The 25,487-nt window shown below is 48.6% G+C and overlaps 1 protein-coding gene across 1 annotated transcript; it reads left to right on the top strand.

Annotated features, from left to right (window-relative positions):
* On the top strand, window positions 1–25,487 carry FBXO3 (F-box protein 3; the record flags this gene model as incomplete). Its single annotated transcript, XM_021715179.1, has 11 exons — window positions 1–155; window positions 2,013–2,176; window positions 8,137–8,251; window positions 9,907–10,111; window positions 10,985–11,030; window positions 14,758–14,842; window positions 16,158–16,280; window positions 17,463–17,578; window positions 18,973–19,163; window positions 24,555–24,733; window positions 24,887–25,487. Coding segments are annotated over 11 exons (1,389 nt in total), but the record flags the coding sequence as incomplete, so codon positions are not given.

Raw genomic sequence — 25,487 nt, 5'->3', positions numbered from 1 at the left:
CCGTTTCCCTTTTGGCTTTCCCTTGTCTTCCCATCTCTCGCTGACCATGGACCTGGCCGTGCCAGTTGCTGCTCCGTCAGTCGAAGGCTCAGCCAGCTGTCCAGCCATGACCCGCTGTGGAGACGACACTGCAAGAAGCACTGGCTCATCTCTGAGTGAGTGTGCAGCCGCCGAGCCCCAGGCGCGCTCCTCGCCCGCCTTCCTCTCTCTCGCCCTGGCGGCTCTCTGTGCCCGCATGTCTGTGGTGTCCCCTCAGCTCGGTCCTCGGCCCGCTGCTCCCGCGCACCACGTGCCGCTCAGGGCGACCACTGTGTGCTCCCAGCACTGGGCCGTCCCCCCCAGTCTCCACTTGTTGCGCGGCTGTGGCTGGGCCTCTCCGCCGGCGGGCTCACCCTTGCCAAAGAACAGGGGGCGGGAGGTGGGAGTTGGGAGCAGTGAGAGGAAGGAGGGAATACGAACACCTCAGGCGGGGGAGTCGGGGTGACTAAGGCTGGCAAAGCTGCAGTGGGGGGTTAAGGGTCCCCTTTAGGGCTGTGAATCCCCTGCAGCCCGCGCCAGGAGGTGGGGAGGGGGTGAGGAGCAGGAGGGCGTTTAGGGTTGCTGTGCCTCCGTCTTTCACTTCGGGGTGTCAGTGGACATGTGTAAAACGGACAGTTCAAGAACAGGAGGCTTAAATGTTAGACACATAGAGACTGCCCCTAGAAATCACTGAGGGTCTCCTCTGGGGGGTGGGCTTAGGGCAGCAGACTAGCTTTTCATGATGAGTTCTCTGGTGCTTTTTAGTTGTGTTAATCGATGTATGTATTGTACTCGCTATTAATGAAAAGGTGTCCCCCCCCGAAAAAACACGGAATCTATCTATTCCCCACTCCTAAAGCTGTGCTTCTGAGGTCCTAGTGTTTGTGAGCACCGACCCCTGGGCAGCTGAGCCAGGATCAGAAATCACCCTAGATATCGCTTGCGCTCACGTGCTCTCTCTTTCTCTCTCTCTGTCTGTCTCTGTCTATCTGTCTCTCTCACTTTCTCACTCTGTCTCTCATACTCTCTCACTCTCTCTCTATATCTCTCTCTCTGTCTCTTTGTCTCTTACTTTCTGTCTCTCTCTCCCTCCTCCTGCATTTATTCAGTGACCAGGCCTCTCTGATTTAGCTTCTGGCTTCTGTGTGCTTCTTGAGTCTCTGTTCATCCAGTTGCCATGGTGGTAATTCTGCTCGTCCTCCCTTCCCAGGACTCCTGCAGACTACCCCCCCCCACCATGTATCTCCATGCATCTGGTTCACACTCTTAGATCTACCTGGAAGCCACAGCCCCCACTCTGTTCTTCCCACTCTCCCAAACAAGCCCTTCTGCCTCCCTCCCCTCACAGGTGAAGTCCAAGCTCATGAGTGTTGTCCTCCAAGGCCCTCACTGCCCTGTCCTCTGTAACTGCTAACTCTCCAGCCGACGCCTCACTCTTTCTTCCTGGTTAGACTATCCATGTTTTGAAGGCAAAGAAAAGGCCTTGTTTCTTGATGTCCTCAACGGCTAAGTGGACATGTGGTAAATGTTTGGCAACTCACACCAGACAGAAATGTCAAGTCATGTCAGTACTTTTATGATTCTCAACTAATTTGGGGAGGTGCATGTTGAATTAATTTTGCTGTGTCGCTAGAGTCCAAGTACTCTCACAGAGAACAGCCTATGTGTCGCCTTTACAGTTTTACACTTGGCAGACCTTTAAGAGTCAGTTGAAATTTTTACCCCATGTCGTGCTCAGACTATGTATTATTAAGGGTTAGGAAATTTAGAAACAAATCAGCAGTCAGAAGATAAGTAACTCATGCCCCACCATGCCAGCAGTACCTTCTGTTAAGTGTTGGCTGCTGTGTCAGCTTTTGCTGCCTGGTCTTCCTTTGTGACAGAGACACATGAAAAGGAAGGCAAACATGAGACCAGTTCCCAGCATGCTGCTTTGAACACACGCGGATAACATCACTTCAAAAGATGTCCACTTCGTGTCTTTAATCTAACAGGGAAGAGAAGACCCAGAAGAACCAGTGTTGGAAGTCCCTCTTCATAGACACTTACTCCGATGTGGGAAGATACATTGACCACTACGCTGCCATCAAGAAGGCCTGGGATGACCTCAAGAAATACCTGGAGCCCAGGTGTCCGCGGATGGTGCTGTCTCTGAAAGGTACTGGGAGTGCAGGGTTCCCCATCCCGTCTTCGTTACTCTTAGCTCTGCCAGGTCAGCATGGATAGCTTTGACTCTGTGGTCTGTGTAGCCATGTTAGTTCAACTCGTCTGTAAGTTCCTGTCTGGCAAAGAAGTGGCTCACCAGTGCTGCTCCAAGGCCTCTTGCTCTAGGGCGTGGCCTACTTCCATGCCGTTTCGGGCTGTTTCCCAGAAGGAGAGCAGTACTCCTTTATCCTGACTTTTACGTAAAGAAATGAAGAAGGCCAAGATTGCTTGAGAACAACTGATATGAGTTCTTTTAAAATACTTCTTTACTTTTTGAGTTGGGGTCTCATTCTGGAGAATAGTGGTCTATTTTTTAAGTCAGGGTCTCCAGGTTGGAGAATAGTGGTGTGATCGTGGCTCACTGCAGCCTCAACAACCTGGCCTCAGGAGATCCTTTTGCCTCAGCCTTCAGAGTAGCTGGAATTATAATCTCACACCACCATGACCAGCTAATTTTTTTTTCTTGTAGAGACGAGATCTCGCTATGTTGTCCAGGTTGGTCTCAAACTCCTGGGCTCAAGGCTCCCAAAGTGCCAGGATTACAGGCGTGAGCCACTGCGCCTGGCTTAAAATACTTTTTTTGATTGAGAAACTTTGGCTATCATATCAACATTTTCTCCTGTTTTTAGTACAAGTAGATGTTTGCTTGGTCTTTAAGAATGTAAGAGCTACCTAATAGAGTAAGGAAAACTTTTATCTTTACTTTGATGGGACAGAGTAGTGAAACAAAGATTTGAACTGAGGCCTATTTGACCCCAGAATCTGCTCTTTGTATTACACTGTAATTGTCTGATTTAGGTAAGAAATATTAAACTATTCCCATTCCTTTAATTTGTTAACTATCTCCATGAACATGCATGGATTGACTGCAGATGTACAAGGAGGACCCTCCCCACTAAAAGTGGAATTATTTTTGGAGAGTGGACCCTTGTAGTCTAGACTTCTCCTGGTAAGTAAGTGTTCTAGGTACCCACTGGCATCTGTGGACCAGCTAGCATTGTGAGAGGCTGCGTTTGGCTTCAGTGAATTTTCTTGGAGATTCTTTCACTGTGATTTCCCATTTCATGATGGGTGATTTACAAGAGCACCTGCCCACACCAAGCTGAGCGTTCAGCAGTTTTGGACCCCAAACGGCATGACCTCCATGCCCCGCCCTTCCTATTCACCCCATCTCGCCCCAAGCAGCTTTTTCTAAAAAAATTCCACGAATGAAAAAAGTCCTCAGAAGGAAACATTTTTCTGATGTGGAAGAGGTGAAACAGAAACGGCAGAAGCCCTAAAAGGCATCAAAACTACAAGCTCAAAAACTCTTTTGAGCAGTGGGAAGTGTGTGTCAATAGGTGTGTCGCATCAAACACAGAGGACTTTGAAGGTGACTGAAGTTTAAACATGGAAGAAAAAGTACACGATTTTTTCTAAATAAATTCCAGTTAGGGGGGAGGGTTCCCCCTCGTATTGCTGTGTATCTGCTTTATCTGCCATGTTTTGTCAGATTTCTCTCCTGAAAGGCGTTGTATTGATGCTGGTTTTGCTAAGTTAGAAGCAGAGTCAGTTCCCCTCAAATGTTTTCCTTCCTCTAGAACTAAGACCTCTCTTGACACAGCATTTCTTTTGCATTTTATATTTCCTCTGTAAATTCCTATGCAAATATCACTTGTATACACATTGTGGGTGCATGACAATCTGCTTAAAACAGAATTGCTAGAAGGAAGGAGAAATAATGATTGGCAGAGTGTAGAGTAGAGCTTTGAAGGAAAGAATTCTTGATGGATATTTCAAATAGCTTATTTTCTTAGCAGAAAAGAATAGTACTGTTTGCCTGGTATGTGGGGTTAAATAATTTAAGGGGAAAATAATTATGAAAATAGGCATTTGGTGGAGATAAGAAAAATAGGTAAGCCTTACAATTGCTGTTTTTTTATTAAGCACCAAGCAAGGCACCAAGCTGAGTATTTCTTGAGTATTCCTCCATTTAATTTGCAAAAGTTTTATGGGATAAGAAATCACTGATCTCATTGCATTTCCCTGGGGATGTAAAATGATGGCAGTTGTGCTTCCAGCTTTCCAGTCTTCGTTGTCACTGATTTCTTTTTCTTGCTTTATTGGCTAGCCTCCTTGGTATGGTGTTGGGTAGACATGGCGGTAGGTCGGTGGACATCCCTTTCTTTCTGATGGTGGAAGGAAAGCTGCCAACACTTCACCTTTAAACAGGACGCTGCTGTACGTTTTCTGTGTCAGATTGAAGAAATTCCCTCTGACTGCGTTTGCTTTTTGTTTCAAGTGGATAATTTAATGTCTGTCAACTGCCTTGCCTGCCTTTTGATTCCCATATGATTTTCTCCTTTGTTCTGTTATCACAGTGAATCGTGTTGGTTGACTTTCTGAATGCTAAACCAACTTCATATTCCTGGAACAAACTTATTTGTAATAGAAAACGCTTTTTCTATGTATTGAGTTTGATTTCCTAACATTTTATTGGGACTTGCACACCTATGCTCATGAGAGTGCATGGACTGTGATTTTCCTTCTTGCAGTGTTCTCATAAGGTGTTGGTATCAAGATGGGGCTGGCCTTGCAGACCAGTGGGAAAGTGTCGCCGCTTTTTCTGTTCCCTGGAAGAGCTTATGTGAGCTTGGTCTTGTTGTTTGCCTAAGTGATTGGTAGATTGCACCAGTAAAGCCTCAGTCCTGGAGTTTTCATTGTAGGGGGGTTTTAAGTCAATGATTCGGTTTCTTTATGAGATATAGGACTGTTCATATTTTCTATTTATTCTTTTTTTTTTTTTTTTTTTTTTTTTTTGAGAAAGCAGTATTTATTGAGAGGACAGAAAAGCTCCCACAGTCTGAGGGGACCCGAGGGGATTGCCGTTCTATTTATTCTTACGTCAGTTTTGATAAGTTTTTTTCTAGGAAACTGTCCACTTCATCTGCAATCTCACATTTATTAACATAAAGTTTGTATATATAGTTAGGTAAATTTTGTTAACTTTGTTCAGATCTTTGCATGCTCACTCTATAGCTTTTTTTCTTGTCTGCTTGTTCTGTTACTTGCTGAGAGAGGTGTGCTAAAATCTCTCATCATGGTAGGCAGAGTTCTGAGATGGCCCCTGTCCATTGGTGTACATGCCTAGTATAACTGTCTCTCCTTTGAGTGCAGGTGGTACTGTGAATGCAGTAGATTTTCCTTCTGCGATTAGGTCATGGTGTATAGAAAATTTGAAGGGACTTTGCAGATGTAATTAGGGTCCCAAATTAGTTGAATTTGAGTCAGTTGTTAATCAAAAAGGAATTACCCTACGTGGGCCTTACTGAATCAGATGAGCCCCTAAAAGGGACTGGGTCCTTTCAGAAGTCAGATTCAGTGTGTGTCTCCTTTTGACTCTGGAGAGGGACACATGGGAAAGAATGGCAGATGGCCTCGGAGCCTGCAGCTTGGAGGAGGGTCTCAAGCATGAGATGCTGAGAGCACAGCCCCAGGCGATGCCGGGACGGCAGCCCCTCGTGCCTGAGCAGCGGATCCGCTTGGGCCCCACCTGGACTTCTGACCTGCGGAAACGGTGCAGTGATAGGCCAGGGTGGCCTCAGCAGCAAGAAATCCGTGTAGCCGCTGTGAGTGTGGTGTGTCTCTCCCCATTTTGGTTCCATCATTAGAAATGCACCCTTCGAAGCTGTGCCGTGAGGTGCATAGGACGGGGAGTGTGACATCCGTGTAGAGACGTCAACCTCATCACGAAAAGTCCTCTGTGAGTGCTAACCAGGACTTGGCCTGACCTTGGCCTGTAAGCCGTTTCCTGTGGTTTAGCAGAGCCACTCTGGCCTTGTTTCTGTATTCACGTGACAGTGCATCTTGTGTATAACTGGGCTTTATTTTATCTGGCCTGCTAGTTTGCCTTTTTTTTAAATTATTGTCTCTTCATATTTGAAGTATTGATACGTGCGTTTTAATGTACCATGCTTGTTTGTTTTTCTGTGTCCCACCTGTTCACTGTCCCTTTTCTGTAATCTTCTTAATTATGGGCTATTCCATTCCTGCCTCCTTTCTGTTTTTAGTGATTGTGCTAGAGATTAAAACATGCCTCTTTGGCTTATTAAAGTCCAATGTCAATGAGTTATTTACTACTTCCTGGATATGAGAGAGTCTTGAAATACTTCCCCTCTGTCCTCCCTCCTGCCTTTGTGATTTTGCCTTTCACGTGTTCGGTATCCCTGAAGACGCTGCTGTTCCTGTGCTCATCACCACCTTAGACCTGCCTGTCCTGGTTCTCTTCGCCCCTCCCTGTGTCTCCCTGTTCCCTCCCTCGAGAAATTCCCTCTCAGAGTTCTTTCGCGAGGGACTGCTGCTGCTGGGCCTCAGATTTGGTTGATCTAAATGTAGTTCTTTCCTCTTCACTGTGGAAAGCCGTGCTCACTGGCCGTAGCATTTTTGCAGGCAGTGGTTTCTCCACTCCTTGGAAGGTCTGTTTCTCTGGCTTCTGTTTCTCTGTGGGGGCCGTCAGTTTCACAGTTGTTCCTATGAAGGGGATCACCATACTTTTTGTCCTCTCTCCACTGTTATCAAGATTCCTCTGTCTTTGATTTTCAGTTTTCTGCTGATGTGTCTAGAAAATGATTTTTTTTGGTACTTATTCTCTGCAGGGTTTATAGTGCTTCTTGAATCATAGTTTGATGTTTGCGTCAATCTTGGAAAATTCTCGGCTGTTGTCTCTTCAATTGCTACTTCCGCCTCATTGTGTTCTTCTGGGATTCCAGTGCACGTGTCTTATTTATTTACATGTTCATTTGTGATTCTTTTTTTTTTTTTTTTGAGTTGGAGTCTTACTCAGTTGCCCAGACTAGAGTGCAGTGGCCGCTCCCGGCCACCGCAGCCTCGCCTGCTGGGCTCCGCCGATCCTTCCGCCTCAGCCTTCCGAGTAGCCAGAATTACAGGCATGCGCTACCACGCCCAGCTGATTGTTTGATTTATTGTAGAGATGAGGTCTCGCCAAGTTGCCCAGGCGGGTCTCGAACCCGCAGGCTCAGGCAATCCACTCACCTCAGCCTCTCAAAGGCGTGGGATTACAGGCTGAGCCACTGAGCCCGGCTCATTTGTGATTCTTAAACCCGATTTGTTGTTGTCATTACTCAGGACAGGTTTAGTCTGGCAGGCCGTGGTTGGATGTAGACCTCTTCCCTCGGTATTTATCATTTCTTCCTGCTTTTTGAAGCTAGACTACGTGGTGGGTTTGCAAGCATGCAGATAGGAGGTGGGTTAGCGACCTTCTCACAGCATGTGCCTGTTCCTTATGTCTCATACTTCCCAGTAAGAGAGGATGCTAAAACCTGGGTGATGCTGGTTTTGAGAACTGTTGGAGGGCTGTGTTTTTTAAATAAACAAGGCAGTGTGAATATATTAGATTTAGAAAATGAGGTCTGCCATGAGGTTTGTGTTGTAATGTGAAAAAGTCACTGTGGGCCAGGCACAGTGGCTCATGCCTATAACTCCAGCACTTTGGGAGGCCGAGATGAGAGGATTGCCTGAACTCAGGGGTTTGAGACCAGGCTGGCAAATTGGTGAGACCTCGTCTCTACAATAAATCAAAAAATTAGCCGGGTGTGGTGGTATGTGCCTATAGTTCCAGCTACTTGGAAGACTGAGGTGGAAGGATCGCCTGAGTCCAGCAGGTTGAGGCTGCAGTGGCCGTGATTGACAGAGTGAGACTTCAACTCAAAAAAAAAGTCACCATGGCTCTCACTGGCTCCTGCCCTCCCATGTTTGCCTGAGTGCCAGTGTGTTCCCATTTCCTGCATTTCCGCAGTGTGTGCTGGACAGAGCTGGCTCGCTCCAAGGCTGCGTCTCTGACTGGCAGGTGGCAGCTCGCACCTCCTCCTGGACATAAGGTCACCTCCTCATGGTTGCTTCTTTTTGCGTCTGCAGAGGGCGCCCGAGAGGAGGACCTGGACGCGGTGGAAGCCCAGATCGGCTGCAAACTCCCCGACGATTACCGCTGCTCCTACCGCATCCACAACGGACAGAAGCTGGTGGTGCCGGGGTGAGACATGCTACCTTGGGGCTGTTCTCAGTGCAAGTTATTTTGTAGAAGAGTCAATCCCGTGTGTTTGTAGTTGCCCTCTACACACTGAGGAAGTAGAGGAATCCCCTTCTCCTTCTTAGAGCAATCCATGGCAGAACCCACAGCTTGAACTAGACTTTCCCAAGTCAACACGTCTCATAAAAGCATCATCCCCACCGACATAGCCTTATAGTTGAAATGGGCTGGGTGCGGTGGCTTATGCCTGTGACCCAAGCACCTCAGCCTCCTGGCCTTCATGCCCGGCTGTGGGACTTTTTGGTAAAAGTAAGTAGACCATGCAGCCGCCATCAGAACTCACCCAGTTTTAGAAGCTGGGCTCTTTGAGCGAGGCTGCTCCTTTTGAACTCTGATGAAATGAGCTACTTAAGAGACATTGTGCCCGTGAAATGCTCGTAAGAATTACAAGGAGAACTTCGCATGTTCTCATTGGAACCTGGTGTTCCTCTGTGCATGAGGAATCGTGTGAGGCTCTGTTACAATTTCAGATCAGGGTTAAGTCCAAGGACCCCCAGAGGTGATCATATTGTAATTACAAGGTAGTATTGGGCATGGGTCAGAAATAGACGTCAGGCTGAGCACGGTGCTTCATGCCTGTGATCCCAGAGCTTTGGGAGGCCAAGGCAGGACGATCGCTTGAGGCTAAGAGTTCAAGACCAGCCTGAGCAACACAGCGAAATTCTGTCTATACAGAAAATTTTTAAAAATTAAAAAGAAAGGCCAGGCGTGGTGGCTCATACCTATAATCCCAGCACTTTGGGAGGCAGACGTGGAAGGATTGCTTGAACCCAGAAGTTTGAGACCAACTTGGGCAACATAGCAAGACCTTGTCTCTACCAAAAAAACTTAAAAGCAAGAACTAGAAGTTAGTTAGGACTAGATAAGCCTAAATTATTGCCTTTTTTTTTTCTAGTCTATTTTCCTATAGAACTGAAACTAAGAGAAGTTGAAACATTGTCATATTTCAAGAGCAAACAGGAGAGAGAGTTGTTAAAAAAGAGTTGCCCAGAACTGAAGGGCAAACAGGTCATACATTTCAACCCAGGGATTTTCACCTACACATGGCCTGGTCGTCAGGCTTCAGGTAGGAATGTCGCCAAGGAACTCCTTGACACCTGTTGTATATGTAGTGAGATTAATTTATACCCCAGGCCTTCCAAGTTTGTGAAAATCTGAGCAAGTTTTAGGCTGACTTACATTTGTACTGTCTGCCAGCACAGGGTAAACTAAAGATTGTATCAAGATAAAGGTGTCATAGAATGTGCCCCTCTAAGCATTAAATTAGCCAAATGTACATGGTTAGCAAAACATGGACACAACAGTAGATCATGGCAAGCTAGTTTCCTGGAAACAGTGAAACTGTTTCTTTTTAAAACACTGACATTTAGACATTTTGGACATTGAATTTTTAATTTAAGTCAGAATCTTCTTTCCAGTTAAGGGAGTTTTGAAGTGACTGTTTAGAAGCTGCAGCGCTAGGGTTATTCCTGGCGTGGAATTGTCCCGTGAGTCCGTACTTACAAGGCCATGGGTGTGAAATTGTCCTTCACCGGAGGGCACGCACACTGTGTGTCAGGCCTGCAGCTCGCTATGTTTCGCGTCTGCATTCTCTCTAGGCTGCTGGGAAGCATGGCGCTGTCCAACCACTACCGCTCCGAAGACCTGCTGGATGTGGACACGGCTGCGGGAGGCTTCCAGCAGAGGCAGGGGCTGAAGTTCTGCCTCCCGCTCACCTTCTGCATCCACACTGGCTTGAGCCAGTACATCGCGGTGGAAGCAGCAGAGGGCCGGAACAGAAACGAGGTCTTCTACCAGTGTCCCGTGAGTAGCCGTGTGCGTGAGCCTGGCCGCCGGGTGTGTCCTGCGGCTGCACAGGCGTGGGCGGGTGTGACTTCAGGGCTGCGGGCTGGGGTAGAGCGTCTGCCTGGAGTGGGAGTGGCTGATATGATGGCATGATGCCGTTTCACCACCGGACACCCCGACCCAGTGTGTCTGCAGATCGTGTTAGGCGTTTTATGTTTAAGGAAAGCCAAGGAGGAGCTCTTTGTTGAGTAATTAGTTACAATAGATGTTTCTAACTTTGTAAAAATCTTGCTTTTGAACATCCTTTGATTCAAGGTCTGAGTGCAGTGGGAACTTTTTAAACTCTCTTCAGTAGGTATTTGACATGTCCAAAAATGTAGTTCCTTTTGGGGAGACTTTTATGATTTAACATAACCACGTGGCTCTGTCATGGGCCTGGCTTCGTTTTTGCTTCCCAGTCCCCAGGGCCCCTCAGTGCTATGACCTCTGCCTTCATCTTTGCCCGGGTGTGAACTTTTTCCTTAAAAGAGGAATTTAAAATAGAAGATACTTTTCATAGGTATCTGAGACGTGTGACTTCAGATAATGTTTTAAATGTTTAAAGAGCTTCTATGGGTTTTAACTTTTTTTTTTTTTTGAGCACGTTCATGGCTTTTATCTCTGGGCAGGATGGTGGCGTGGTCTCTTTGTTTACTGAGAAAAGTACCTCTAGAATGTTAGGTGCTCGACCCTCAACTCCAAACCCTTCCTTCTGGGTAATAAATCATGCAGCTTCTCACCTCAACTGTGTTTGCACAGTGTTGCCTTGTCTCCAGGGAAAAGACACAAGTAAGGAATAGCAGAAGTGAAGTCCAGTGTGTTTTTCTCAATTGTATTCTTTTTCTCACCTAGGACCAAATGGCTCGAAACCCAGCTGCTATTGACATGTTCATCATAGGTAGGAAAGAACACATCTTTCTTTTTCCCTTCCTCTTGGTGGGAACCTCTCAGCCCCTCAAGCAGCTGGTGGCCTGAGCTCACGCTCCTCAGGCTTGCTGTTGGGAAGTCCTGTGTCCAGGCTCCGGGAGGGCAGCTCACGCTTTGAAGTTTTGTCTGTTTGGGAAAAAGCCCATCCTGACACGGTCTTATGCTCTGAGGACTCTTCTGTAGGACAAGGCCATGCCCAGAACTGCCATGAATGTGCATATGGTGCCCTAGACACATGCGTCACCGGCCCTCAGTCATGTTCATATGTAGCTGGAGGTGTAGACACGTGGGCACCTTTCCTCTGCTGGTGCCACTGCAGTGGCATGGGGATGCTGACGAGTCACCTCAGAGACTGTGATGCCCACAACCCCAGCTCCTGCTCGGCTCACGTTCTTTGACCATCGGAGGGCCGTGCTGGCTGGCTTGAACCCTCCCCATGTAAGCAAGTGAGCTCGCTCTGCTGCTGTTCATCAGGCTTGCCTTGCTTAGATTTTGCTCACCTAAGAGAAGCTTCTGGACTGTTCTGCTTTTTTTTGAGTCAGAGTCTCCCTCTGTCACCTAGGCTGGAGTGCAGTGGCATGCTCATGGCCACCCCAGCATCAGCCTGCTGGACTCTAGTGTTCCTTCCACCTCAGCCTTCCAAGTAGCCAGAACTACAGGTGTGCGCTACCACACCTGGCTAATTTTTGATTTATTGTAGAGACAAGGTCTTGCCAAATGGCCTGGGCTGGTCTCGAACCTCTGGGCTCAGGCAGTCCACTCGCCTTGGCCTCTCAAAGTACTGGGATGACAGGCCGAGCTGCCGAGCCTGGCCCTCTCCAGAATCTTTTTTTTTTTGAGTCGGAGTCTCCCTCTGTTGCCCAGGCTGGAGTGTAATGGGCACGCTCACAGCTCATTGCAGCTTCTGCCTACTGGGCACAGGCGATCCTTTCATCTCAGCCTTCCAAGCACCCAGAACTATAAGCGCGTGCCACCACGCCCAGCTAATTTTTTGAGTTATTGTAGAGATGAGGTCTCGCCAAGTTGCCTGGGCTGGTCTGGAACCCATGGGCTCAGGTAATCCTCTCACCTCAGCCTCCCAAAGTGCTGGGATGACAGGCATTAGCCACTGTGCCCAGCTTGTTCTGCCTTTTTTTTTTTTTGAGTCGGAGTCCTGCTCTACTGTCCAGGCTGGAGTGCAGTGGCATACTCACGGTCATCGCAGACTTGACCTGCTGGGCTCTGGTGATCCTTCCGCCTCAGCCTTCTAAGTGGCCAGAACTACAGGCACGCACTACCACACCCGACTAATTTTGGTTTATTGTAGAGACGAGGTCTCACCAAGTTGCCCAGGCGGATCTCGAGCCTGCAGGCTCAGGCAGTCCACTCGCCTCAGCCTCCAGAGGCCTGAGCCACTGTGCCCAGCTTGTTCTGCTTTTTAATGGCATCACAGACACCGACTAACCATCCCACACAGTGACGGTGACAGGCCCTTGCGATGCGGGCAACTGTGTTTAGTTCTGTCTTCTCATTGGAGCTGAGCATTGTGTACTTCTGCAGTCCACATTCTGGGTCTGCTGGGTGGCGGCCCTCACCAGTTGGCCAGGAAAAACTGTAAGATCCACCCTGTTCAGCAGAGTCCAACTCCCGTGTCCCTGGTTTCTGGGCTAGGCACCCTCCAAGACTACCTCGCTGGCATTTTGCATGGCACGTGCTTTCAGAGACTCCCCAGTGGCCTAGGCTGTAATTGGAACTGGAATTCTCTCTCTGGGCTTGTGCTCATCCACGCAGCCTGGAAGGCGGCCATGGCCACAGGGGCCTGAGGTCTGGGGCAACTGTCCCGGCAGCTGGAGCTCCCTGGTGTGGATGGAAGCAGAGGAGTAGAGACCCTGCAGAGATGAGGTAGGAGTTAGTGCCGGGAGAAGAGAGGAGGAGGCCACTTCCTGTGAGCACTGGACAGAACCCAGGACAGTCAGACAAACTCTGAAAGGAGCTTACTCCGGGAGGCAAGCCCTCTAGGATGTGGAGACGGTGTCCTGGTGCGGCCCGGCTGCCTTGTCTTAGCATGCTTGGTAACACAAGATGGTGTCTGTGTACAGTTGGCTTAGTGGTGGATGCTGTCTATTCTATCCTCGTCCTAAAGAGCACATTCTGGTATTGTAATAAATTAAGGTACATTAAAATGTGCCATGCCGATTTCCTTTCTATGCAAACCATGAGATTTTTATTTTTACTTCTGTAACATTTTTATTCCATGAAGTATACAAAATGATTTTTTAAATTCTTCAGAGAGATTTGGTTCTAAAAACATAAAATTATTCCTTCCATGAATTTTAAAGATATTCCTTAATATCTTGCTCAGAGAGTGGGTAGATGAGCAGTAGTCTTTTTTTTTCCCCCCCTTTGGAGTCAGGCCTCCCTCCGTCACTCAGCTGGAGTGCAGTGCTGTGATTACAGCACACCACACCCTCAAACTCCTGGGCTCAAGTCATCCTCCCACTCCAGCCTCCTGAGTAGCTGGGACTACAGGCACGTACCACTATGCTTAGATAATTTAATTTAAAAAAAATTTTGTAGACACAGGGTCTTGCTGTGTTGCCCAGGCTGGTGTCGATCCCCTGGGCTCAAGCAGTTCTCTCATATCAGCCTCCCAAAGTGCTGGGCTTACAGACCTGAGCCACTGCAGCTGGCCTTATCTGTGATCTTTGAATACAATAGCTTTTAATGAATAGTGGGTCAGAACGAGCCACTAATGGAAGTGGAGAAGAGAACCACCTCTCTCAATCAATACCTTTAGAGGCTTAAAGCCTTGTACCCTCAGATACTAGTCAAATTGTATCTTCTGTCATTCTCTGAATAGAATAATTAGTAAGTGCTATAAATTTAGTGTCTGACTTTCAGGGTGGCAGACTGTAGGAACTTGGTTAATTGAAGCCAGATTCCAAAGAAAGTCACTGAATGGTATTGATTAAAGGACCAGACACCAAGGTGAATTAACAGTAAATACTCAGGTGTGATGGTTACATTAAGCACCCCAGAAAGGGTCAGCAGGATTCAGGTCAGCATTTGTTACTGGTCCAGTCCCTAGATGGTAGGTGTGTGGTCTGGATGGACGGTTCCATCCTCCTTTCCTTCTCTGAGCTGGTCACTGGGGTCCCGGCGGACCGCTGTGCTCGGGCATCAGTGGTGTGCAGCAGGACCACCTGGGACTGGCCTCACATGCAGAACCCACATGCCCTGCCCCAGTGGGCCTCCAGACCAAGCCTGGGTCTGCCAGAACCTGGGCCTGAGCCAGGATGGACTGGGTGCTGCCCTGTCTCCTGGGAATGGGCTGGTGTTTTCTCTGCGGTTTCTTCCTAGCCACAGCTGCCTCTCCTTTGTTCTGTGCATTCATAAGTTACAGGTAGAAGGCTGTGATTGTGTCACAACAAATTGAGGTCTGAAAGTCAAAGACATAACAATGCATGTTAAACAAAACCAGTTTGCAGATAGTTGGCGGACACCCTAGCAACAGTTGGGGGAAGAGCGGGAAAGAAGTCCCAGAAATGAGGGGGAAAGAGTTGGCAGCAGAGACTGACCAGCTAAGGCCCTAGTGGGCTCACGCCTGGAGAGCTTTCTGGCCTTGGTAGCACGTCTTGACGTGCGGGGAAGTGATAGTCATCTCCTGCGTAGAGCGCACAAAAATGACTTTGCTTTTCTTTCCTCTTCCTGGTTTGTAGGTGCTACTTTCACCGACTGGTTTACTTCTTACGTCAACAACGTGGTGTCGGGTGGCTTCCCCATCATCAGAGACCAAATATTCAGGTATTTTCTGTGGGACTTTGGATCGAAACGTGTGTGAATCAGAAAAAAGCCATCAGCCGCACACCCGATATGCAGCTTCCCAGGAAGGCTAACAGCAACACCCTTGGTATCCTCAGCATCAGTGCTCTGTTCTCACTTGAAAGCCAGAACATCCAGACGCTCAGACAAACTGGCATTTTTCCCACCTTGAAGCATCAAAAGAAAATCTGATTTTAATTTAGAAACTATGGCTTTATAGTAGCCATGGAAGTTTTTTTTCTGAAAGCTGTTTGCCAGCTAACAGGTTTATTATGAATAGCAACTCGGTAACTATTAACTCTTTGCAAATATGGTTTATCCTCTCCAGATGGAACACGCAGGTATTGTAGATAGTATTAGAGATGGTGCTGGCTCACAGTAGCCTGGCTGGCAGAAGTGACAGATTGATGATACAGCCAGTTCCCTACACACACGAACCTCCAAGTTGTAAATTTCCAAGGATGCAGACATGCATTCACGTGTCCAGTAGTGTAAGTTAGTTCCCATGTCTGACATCCACTGTCACATGTGCACAACGTCCAAAGCGGTCATGCTTTTGTGTTACTTTACTGTAGAGGACCGTGGCGAGAACGGTAGTGCAGCATCTTTATTTTAAGTCCGGGATGTCCAGAGCAATGGTAAAAGCTGTCACGTTGTCACTGGCACTGCCAAGAAGCCAAGTGATCACGACGAAAACAAAAGTGAAAAGAGTTGAGAGGGTGGAGCCGGTAAAAAGAAGGCAGGCGCCGCTCGTTCTCACAACCTGGATCGGTCATCCGTGGGCGTGACACTCTGAAGAGCAAAGACGAGGTCCTGGAGCATGGGAAGTCTTATGACCTTGTGGAACTTACAGCCAGATGGACTTGGGAATGCACACTCAGAACAGAACTGTTTTGTGTGTAGGGGGCTTGCTGTATGTTAGAGGCTTCTGAGAACAACACGCGAACACATTTTTATGGCCAGAGCCACCGTTCAGCAAGTGTGGCCGGGTTTTCAGATTCCCCAAGTTTCCTAACCCTGAAAACAGAGATGAGCCCTTTTTAGCTTCCACACTAGTGACCAGTTCGTGACCTGAGCCTGGTCCTTGAACTGGATTGCTGTCACCACTGACCAGGGCTGCCAGGGTTTTCTAGTTTGTTTCCAACTTTCTTCCAAGTCTAATAGGACGGCACCTAAGTATTGTTTAAACACAATTTACCTTTTCGATCTTAGAGTATAAGCCGTTTTGCATGACGCCTTTAAACCTTTTAAACCTGAAGTTCGTGGATTCTGAAGTGTTTGGGTTTTTGATACCTAGGTATGTTCATGATCCGGAGTGTGTGGCCACCACTGGGGACATCACCGTTTCCGTCTCCACGTCGTTTCTGCCAGAACTCAGCTCTGTGCACCCCCCGCACTACTTCTTCACGTACCGAATCAGGTGAGCGTTGTCAGTGGCCCTTCCAGTTGCCAGCCAGCTCTGTCCTGTGGATGGGTGTGACGTTCTGTTTGACACGGCTCAGACACACCTTGAAGGAGGCTTCCGCTGACGTTTGAGGAAGGAGCACACTTGTCTATGATGTCGTGCTCACCAAGGATCCTGACTTCACGTTCGCCTCTGAGTCCAACAACTTGTGGTTGTACATATAAAGCACTGTGCCCTGAACTTGGGAAGTGGGCCATGAAGGCTCTGAGTTGGAATGCATTCCAGAAGCTGTCAGATCACCAAAAATAAATGACGGCTTTTAAATTTCATCTGGCCTGCCATTATATTCAGTTAAAACCTAATAACTGTGTATTGAGTGCATCTTGTATGTTGGGCATGGCATTAGGCATTGGGTTTCACTAAATAAGAAACAGATATTTGCCAGGCATGGTGGCTCACACCTATAATCCCAGGACTTGGGGTGGCAGAGGCAAGAGGATTGCCTGAGCTCAGGGGTTCGAGACCAACCTGGACAACTTTGTGAGACCTTGTCTCTACAATAAATCAAAAATTAAGCTGGGCGTGGTAGTGCTCCTATAGTTCCAGCTACTTGGAAGGCAGAGGCGGAAGGATCTCCTGAGCCCAGCAGGTGGAGGCTATGGTGGCTGTGAGTGTGCCCCTGCACTCTAGCTTAGGCAACAGAGTGAGACTCTGACAAAAAAAAAAAAAAAAAAAAGAAAAAGAAACATATTTTAAATTCCCTTTAGTTATAAATATTCTCTGCTAGGACATAAAGATAACTCGTTGCTCTAAGGGATCGAGACTACTTTGTTTCAAAACATATTTTCATATATTTGATTGCATGTCTCTGTATGTATGTATATGTTTAAATGCACATACGCATACTGCAGTTTTTTAGTGATTTGTACTTACCAGGATGTATCTAGGGTCTGGGTATTGTGTGCAACCTGTGATTTGTCCAGTTACACGTGTATGAGCGTCTGTCGTTTTAGTTGTGTTCTTCGGTCCTGCCTAGGATTGAGACGTGCTCAAAACAGAAACACCTCTATGTCTCATTGAGTTCTAAGAGACAGCAGATGTCTAGAGGAGAGGGAAGCAGTCATTTGGGAAGGAGTCCAAGTGTAAGTCCAGTAACTGGTGACGTTTTTTGTCTCTGCCACCTGCCCCCTCTTCCAGGATCGAGATGTCGAAGGACGCGCTTCCCGAGAGGGCCTGTCAGCTGGACAGCCGCTACTGGAGAATAACGAATGCCAAGGGTGATGTGGAGGAGGTTCAGGGGCCTGGAGTTGTGGGTAGGTCGCCTGGAGCCGGGCCTTTACCGTAGCTGTTGGGAAGAGGTGTGGGACTTGCATCACAACTGTAACGTGTCAAGGCCATCGTGCTGTCAGTTCAGTCCCTTCAACGAGAGCTTCTAAAGTGGCAGCAACTCTGTTGTTCCGGGGTCGATTGGCTTTTCCGTGGTTCACCTTGGGCTCCTGCTTCCTTCTTGGCTTTTTTTAACTGGTCATTGTCCTCAGATTCTGTGGGTCAGAAAGCACAGTGCAAGTGGAAAGTAAATTTCTTACTGGCCATCTTTTTGAAGTTGGGGGGCAAATGTTAAAAACATTGGCACGAGTTTCGCGGCTTGTGGCTCGCAGTCATGTTAGTTGCCGTTGTCATTTGGCTTTTCAAAACCCCTGATGATCTTGGCCCCTGAGCCTGCTGATTCTTTGGGTTGGAACGTGTACCCCGGGAAAGGACACGTTAAACCGTGTGCCTGTTGCCAGGTCCGAGCACATGCAGAATCAGGTTAAAGGTTCTGAATTCGTTGCCATTGACAGACTCATGTCCTGCATATTGCTTCCTGAGTGTTTCCTGGACTTGACCACTGTGCCCGAGAGCTGTATGAGGGCCGAAATTCTCTTTCTGCCTTGGGTCCGCTGCTGTGAGGATGCTCCCACGACTGCCGGGTTGTGTAGTCTGAGTGCCAGGATCATCGCCACAGCTTTATGTTTCAGCTTCTTGCTACTCTTAAAATATTTAGATCACCCTCATCTCTGTGTGAACTAGTGTCTGTTCATTTTTAATACTCATATCTTGCCGGGTGCGGTGGCTCATGCCCGTCATCCCAGCACTTTGGAAGGTGGAGGCAAGAGAATTACCTGAGCTCTGGGGTTCAAGACCAGCCTGAGCAACATCGTGAGACCTCGTCTCTACAATAAATTAAAAAAATCAGCTGGATGATGGCACGTGCCTGTGGTTCCAGCTACTTGGAAGGCTGAGGCGGAAGGATCGCCTGAGCCCAGCAGGTCGAGGCTGCAGTGGCCTTGAGCATGCCCCTGCACTCCAGCCTGGGTGACAGAGTGAAACTGACTCAACAACAACAACAACAAAAAAACACAGGCTGTGTCTTCAGTGCTTCAAAGCACTTTGAAAAAGAAAATGTAACTTTCTATTTGTTTATTAAATGATTTCCCCCTTCAACATTTAAAGGATTTGGGGAATTTTTTTAAAATATTAAAAGAAATAAGATACCCACTCCTTGTCCTATCGCTGTTAATGTCTTGTTGTATTTTCTGTGAGAGTTTCTCCTCAAACCCTGCGTTCACCAGTATGTAGCTTGCATGACCCTGCAGAGAACGAGTGACGGGCTGTTGTGACGAACTGGCTCTGGTGCTTGGGATCACGGTGACTGTCATCCCTGCAGGTGAATTTCCCATCATCAGCCCAGGTCGGGTGTATGAGTACACAAGCTGCACCACGTTCTCGACGACATCTGGATACATGGAAGGCTACTACACTTTCCACTTCCTCTACTTCAAAGACAAAATCTTCAACGTGGCCATCCCCCGGTTCCACATGGCCTGCCCAACCTTCAGGGTGTCTGTCGCCCGGCTGGTAAGTGTCGTCTTTCTCTGGTGCTGACTCGTGTGACTGTAGGGTTCGTACTGCGGACCGGGCAGAGAAGTGGCTTAGAACGAGTGTCCCTGACACGTCCTGGGGGCCCCGTGAATCTGCTGAGAGAGAGACAAGCCAGCAGGGCTCAGTGTTCTCCAGCCGAGAAACTCGGCCTGCTTTGAGGACTTGGCTTCCTCCCACTTTCTCAGTGGGAATTCCCATGCTAGACCAGTCAGAGGCAGCTTGACTTCACTAAGTCGGGGAACACAGTTGCTAACAGGGATGTGGCTGAAACTCCCAGTGTGATGTCAAATAAGCAAGTATCCCGCAGACATCATGACTAAGGTCATTTAGCTTCAGCAGTCTCCAGGATGTTTCTCAAGTCAACTAGATTTATTTTAAAATCTCATGTTTCGGGTCACCCAGTGCCAAGTATTCACAGCACCCCCAACCTTAGAGTCTAAAGCGTGAGCAAAGGAAGCCGTGGCGTTCCAGTCACACAACAGGAATAAAACAGGAATGGTATACCCAGAATGCAGTTGAGTTGTAGGCTCAGAATGTTCAGAGAGTGTTCTCCAGAATCACCCTGATGGGTTAAGTCTGGGAGACGGACGTGATGTTAATCTGACCCAGAGCTGATACATTCTTGGCTCCAGCTGGAAAGAGCAGACGATAAGGAGACTTGAGGCCTCATGCTGGGGCTGTGTCTGGTGAAAAGGGTCCACAGTCTGGATTGGGATGGGGAGTCGTATCTTCCTTCCCCGTGGTGGAACACCGGAAACTGTATTTCTAGACAGTGGCTCACTCCTCAGAACTTTGGGAGGCTGAGGTGGGAGGGTTGCTTGAGGCCGGAGTTTAAAACCAGCCTGGGCAACACAGTGAGACCTTGTCTCTATAAAAAATAATTTTCAGAGTGAGCTGGGCGTCAGGCATATGCCTGTAACTAATTGAGGAGGCTGAGGCAGGAGGATCCTTTGAGCCCAGAAGTTCCAGGTTGCAGTGAGCTATGATCTCACCACACTGCTCTCTAGCTCAGGTGATAGAATGAACCTTGCTCCCCCCAAATAAATAAGAACATAAATAAGGAACTGTGTATTTCCAGTACTGCGAATTTGCTACTTTGTTTTCAACTAGCCCAGGATCTATATGAGAGTGGTAAAATCTTTTTTTTTTTTTTTTTGAGTTGGAGTCTCACTCCGTTGCCCATACTGGAGTGCAGTGGCTGCTCCCAGCCACCGCAGCCTCGACCTGCTGGGCTCCGACAGTCCTTCCGCCTCAGCCTTCCAAGTAGCTGGATCTACAGGCGCGCGCTACCATGCCCGGCTAATTTTTTTGATTTATTGTAGAGATGAGGTCTCGCTGCCCAGGCGGGTCTCGAACCTGTGGGCTCAGGCAATCCACTCACCTCAGCCTCCCAAAGGCGCGGGATTACAGGCTGAGCCACTGAGCCCGGCTGAGTGGTAAAATCTTACCCTTGAATGTTCCATATGATTCATCAGTTAAGTTGTCTGGGGCTTTAGTTCTTTTTGTGGGAAGATTTTGAAATATGAATTTCTTTAATATTCATATTTTCTTTCTTCTTGTTTCAGTTTTGGTAATTTGTGCCTTTCAAGGAATTTGTCCATTTCATCTAAATGTTGAATTTATTGGCATAAAGCTATTGACAATATTCTCTTGATATCCTTTTAATGGCTAAAGGGCATAGTCAGACATCCTTTTTTTGTTCTTAGTGTTGGTAACGTATGTCTTTTGTTCGTCACTTTAGCTAGGGGGATCATACATATTGATCATTTCAAGGAACAACCATTGGTTTCACTGATTTTCTTGACTCTTTACTCATTCTCTATCTTACTGCTTTCTGCAATCGCCTTTTTTATTTCTCTCCTTGTTCTTACTTTGGGTTTAATTTGCGTTTCTTCTAGCTTTTTGCAGTAGTATTAATTTTAGATCTTTCTCCTCTCTAAGCACTGTTTTAGCTGCATTTCACAAATTTTGATATGTTGGGTTTTCATGAACATTTGGTTCAAAATCATCTTAGATTTCCTCTGTAATTTAATTTTGATCTATGGCTTTTCTAGCAATGTGTTAACTTCCAAACATTTGGGGAGTTTTCAGTTGTCTTTGGTTACTGATTTCTAATATTATTGTGGTTTGAGAACTTGCTTTGTATTTTCAACTTTGAAATGTTTGTGACCTAACATTATGGTCTGTCTTAGAAAATGATCCTTGCGTATTTGAAAAGAATGTATATTGTGCTATTTGGGGGAATATTATTTCTATAAATGACAGATCAAATTGGTTGACAGTGTTTTTCAAGCCTGTTATATATTTGTTTTTTGTGGTCTTTGTTCTATTAACTATTGAGAGATGACTGTTGAAATCTAACACGATTCCAGTTGTGTCTGTTTCGCCTTAATTCTGTCTGGTTTGCTTCATGTACTTGGAAGCCCTGGGGTCGTAAGCAGACACACCTAGGATTGTTATGTCTTCTTTGTGCCGCGATTCTTTTGTTATGAAATCCCCCACTTTACTTCTGATAATGTTCTTTTTGCTAAAGTTCTAAGAGCATTGAGGTTCCTTTGGCAGGCGGCTGGGTGACTTGGGTCAGCCTGATCCTTTGAAACTTGCTTTTAGTCTCTGTTAGGTGGGTGCAAGGTTGGTTTCACCCAAGGACGGGGCTCCTCAACTTTTCTATACCCTGACCCCTGTGAAGTGCTGGAAGCTACCGAGAACTCCAGAGAGCTCCGGCTTCTGCGGGTTATGTTAGCAGCTGCCACACTGAAGTCCACGCTGGGGCAGTGACAGTATGCGCCGACGAATCCCTCCTCAAGTGCCAGTGATGAGCCCGTCACCCAGGCAGCCCTATCCCAACCATGTTCTTGCCTAGAGTTTTCGTTCTCTCCTAACCACAAATAAACATGTACAATCTTGACCTGTCTTGTGGAAAATGTTTTCTCTCAAGGATGAGAAATCAGTGAAAAGAAATGAGATTTCTGGACTTCTCTTGTCCACATGGGGTGAGGGGAGGGGGGCAGAGGGTCGTCCTGTTGTCTTTCCTGTGTAAATATTCATCTTCTTGCTGTGGAGGTGGAATCGCCCGCTCCCTTTTCGTCTGACATTTTTCAGGCATCCTGCTTCATGCCCGTACCCCTCAAATGCCCAGTTAAGTCTGCTTGCGGCTGCCATGCGTCTCCCGGGCTGGCCTGTCGGTCTGGCTGGCTCGTCTGGGGCACAGTGGAGGCTCCAGGCTCACCATTCCCTTCTGGGCTGTTCCATCTCTGCCTGGTGCCTGCTCTGACAACCGCTCTCCTTTGCCACCTTGATTTAATAGCTTCCTGCTTCATTAAGATAATTGATAATCGCACTTTCTGGATGCTATGTTGTAGTTTCCTAAGCCTCCCGCTCCCTGCCTTTTGGGCCGCCTCCTGAATTGTGACGTATTCATCCATTAGGCTGACAACAGATCCAGAAATACAAAGATGGAGGGGCATGTGAGTCGCCTCAGAGTGTGTACATTCTCTAGTTGTGGACATGAGTATGTCATGTTTCGCACGTGACACAGTCCTTCCACACAACTCTGTTCTCACCCAGCACATGGTGTTGAGCGCTGCTGCACCAGGAAACCCTGCGTGGAGCTCACAGTCCAGCTGGGAGAGGCAGCCGCCCGTGGTAGCCAGGGGACAGCAGTGTCCTGTTGGGTGGCTCCAGGAGGGAACCATGGTGGAAAAGGCCTTGGTGACTTAAGCTGAGGCACGGAGGACTGAAGGGAGTTGGGTGTGGAGTGTTTGCACCATGTTTGGTTTGTGTGCACCGAGGAGGCCATGGCCAGAGAGCTGCTGGAGATGAGGTCTGAGGTCCTGGTGCGTGGCAAGGGAAGGCCATGGAAGCCTGGAGGGGGGTAGGGCTTCTGCTGCCCCCAAACATCCCACAGGCCCCACGGGTCCTCCTGGCTGTTACCACCCTGTCCGGCCCAGCCGCTGCTCTTGGTGGACGCAAACTTGGCAGCAAATGAGGCTGGACTTGATTAGGCAGAGTCGACCGTCCGAGGGGTATCAGAGCCGGCTCGTTCAGCGTCGCTGCTGCCTGTTCCGAGAGCCTCCACGAGGGAGGCTGGAAGCAGAGGCTGCCTTTCTCTACCGTGATCCTCAGAATGTGCTTCCAGCTGGCAAGTGACACGGTGGCTTCTGGGTTGGAGAAAGGCAATGCGCCCTCCACCTGGAATTCTGTTTCTCCTGGGACTCGTGTCTTTGGCGTCCTGAGCCACCAAGTGAGCTCATGTTGAAGAGGCTGTGTCAACACCACAGGGGGTGGAGGGGCGCCCGGAGCCCATGGCCTCAGCCTCCAGATGCTGTGCGTCCCACCCAGGAAGGCAGAGGCCCTGGAGGACCATGGTCCCACTACCATCTGGCCGTATGCTGTGGGAGGCCCACCAGAGCACCCCGAGGACCTCCCCCAGAAACTCAGCCCACACCCACCCTGAGTCAGTGAATGACTGCTGTTGTCTGAACCACTGAAAAATTAAAGCATGCTTTTAAAACGTGGAGGCTGCTGGCGTTTGATGAGGTGACGCGTCTGCGGCCGAGCGCTTGGTGGCTGCTGCCAGCAGAGGGCACCCTCGCTCCGTGTGCGCCCAGTAAGTCTTGAGGACTTAGCACGCCTGTGCCAGCTTCTAGAGTTTTATCTTGAGCTGTTAGGGTGGCCTACTGCTGGAGTCTCAATTACCACCTGCTGTATACAGAGTAAGTGTCGCCCCAGTGAAGTGTTGGCCATTAAAACCACACTGAGCCGGGCGCAGGGGCTCATGCCTGTCATCCCAGCACTTTGGGAGGCTGAGGCAAAAGGAGCAAAAGCCTGAGCCCAGGGGTTCGAGACCAACCTAGGCAAGCTGGCAAGATCTCTCCTCGACAATAAATCAAAAGATGAACTGGGCATGGTGGCGCACACCTGGGGTTCCAGCTGCTCGGGAGGCTGAAGGAGGGAGGATCGCCTGAGCCCAGCAAGTGGAGGCTGCGGTGGCCATGAATGTGCCCCTTCTCCCCAGCCTGGGCGACAGAGTGAGACTCTGACTCAAAAAAAACCAAAACCCACACTGAGCTGGCAAGGTGGTGCAGGCCTGTGGTCCCAGCTGCTCTGAGGCAGGAGGACCTTATCTCTACCAACACAAGTAAATACAAGGTTTAAAAAGAATCTTCCATTAGAAAGCAACCCCACGGCCATAACGAGTGTCGTTCGGCAGGTGATACAGAGCACTCCAGGACCGGGGTTGGCCTGTGTGGAAACTCACACCAGGCAGTCTGGCTGCCTGAAGTTTGGAGGGGTGAGAATGTGCATTAAGTGACGGTGGAGGCTGTTGGGTGCACGTCTCACCCAGAGGTTGCTTTCTCTTTCAAGGAGATGGGGCCCGATGAGTATGAGGAGATGGAGGAGGAAGAGGAGGAGGAGGAGGAGGACGGTGACTCAGCAGACATGGACGCGTCTGACGACGAGGACGAGGAGGAGAGACGCAGGAGGGCCGCCGCTCGCGCCTTCTTCAGCGCCTTCCGCCGGGGGAACCCTGGGGTGGCCCCCCTGTGAGCAGCCCTGGGTCGTGTCCATGGCGGGGGCGTTCTCGCAGGACGCACGGGAGGCGCTCCTGGCTGGGTGGGCCTCTGCCTCGCGGGAGCGGGCCATCGGGCTGCCGGGCTGTGCGGTCGGGGGACATGGAGCCTCTTTTTCTCTTCCAGGAGCGAATGACTGCAGGAGCTGCTCTCTGGCCAAGGAAAAGACGTTTCTTTGTTTCAAACTGTTTTGTACTCATAACAACATAGGAATGGAGGGGATCGTTTTGAATGAGGATTTAAAATGTAGCAGAAATACCTGCCGTTGATGTGGCTGCGGCTGCTGTGGAGACGCCGCGCGGGTGGAGTTCCTTGGACGCAGACACCATATGTCATAGGGCCGGTCGCTTGGTGGCTCCTGACGTCGTGTGCTCCCAGGAGCCAACTGACTGAGTGACCCGAGTGGCTTTTCCTTTCCCAGACATTCTGCCCTTGACCTTCGTCTTTGTCGCTGAGACCGCAAACTTGAGTGTTTCATCTCACGACCCTGAACTCAAGCTTCCAACATGATGCCCTCCATCACAATCCACAGGCGCTCACGCAGAACGCCGCATGTGGGTCTGCCGTGGGCCGTTCCCTCGTGGCATCTTGTGGTCTCGGTTGTAAATGCCACGCCCTGGGGCTCTCCTCTGTATACCTGACGGTCTGCCTTTGTGATCAGTGACATGAGTTCATGTTAGGGTTAAGTGTGTTTTCCTGAAACATGAATTTTTTGGTAATTATGTGA

Source organism: Carlito syrichta, unplaced genomic scaffold, assembly GCF_000164805.1.
Source record: "Carlito syrichta isolate Samal-C Ts95f unplaced genomic scaffold, Tarsius_syrichta-2.0.1 Scaffold99398, whole genome shotgun sequence".
Lineage (NCBI taxonomy): Eukaryota > Metazoa > Chordata > Mammalia > Primates > Tarsiidae > Carlito > Carlito syrichta.
Note: the sequence above shows the minus strand (reverse complement) of the source record. Positions and strands in the feature narration are given on the sequence as shown.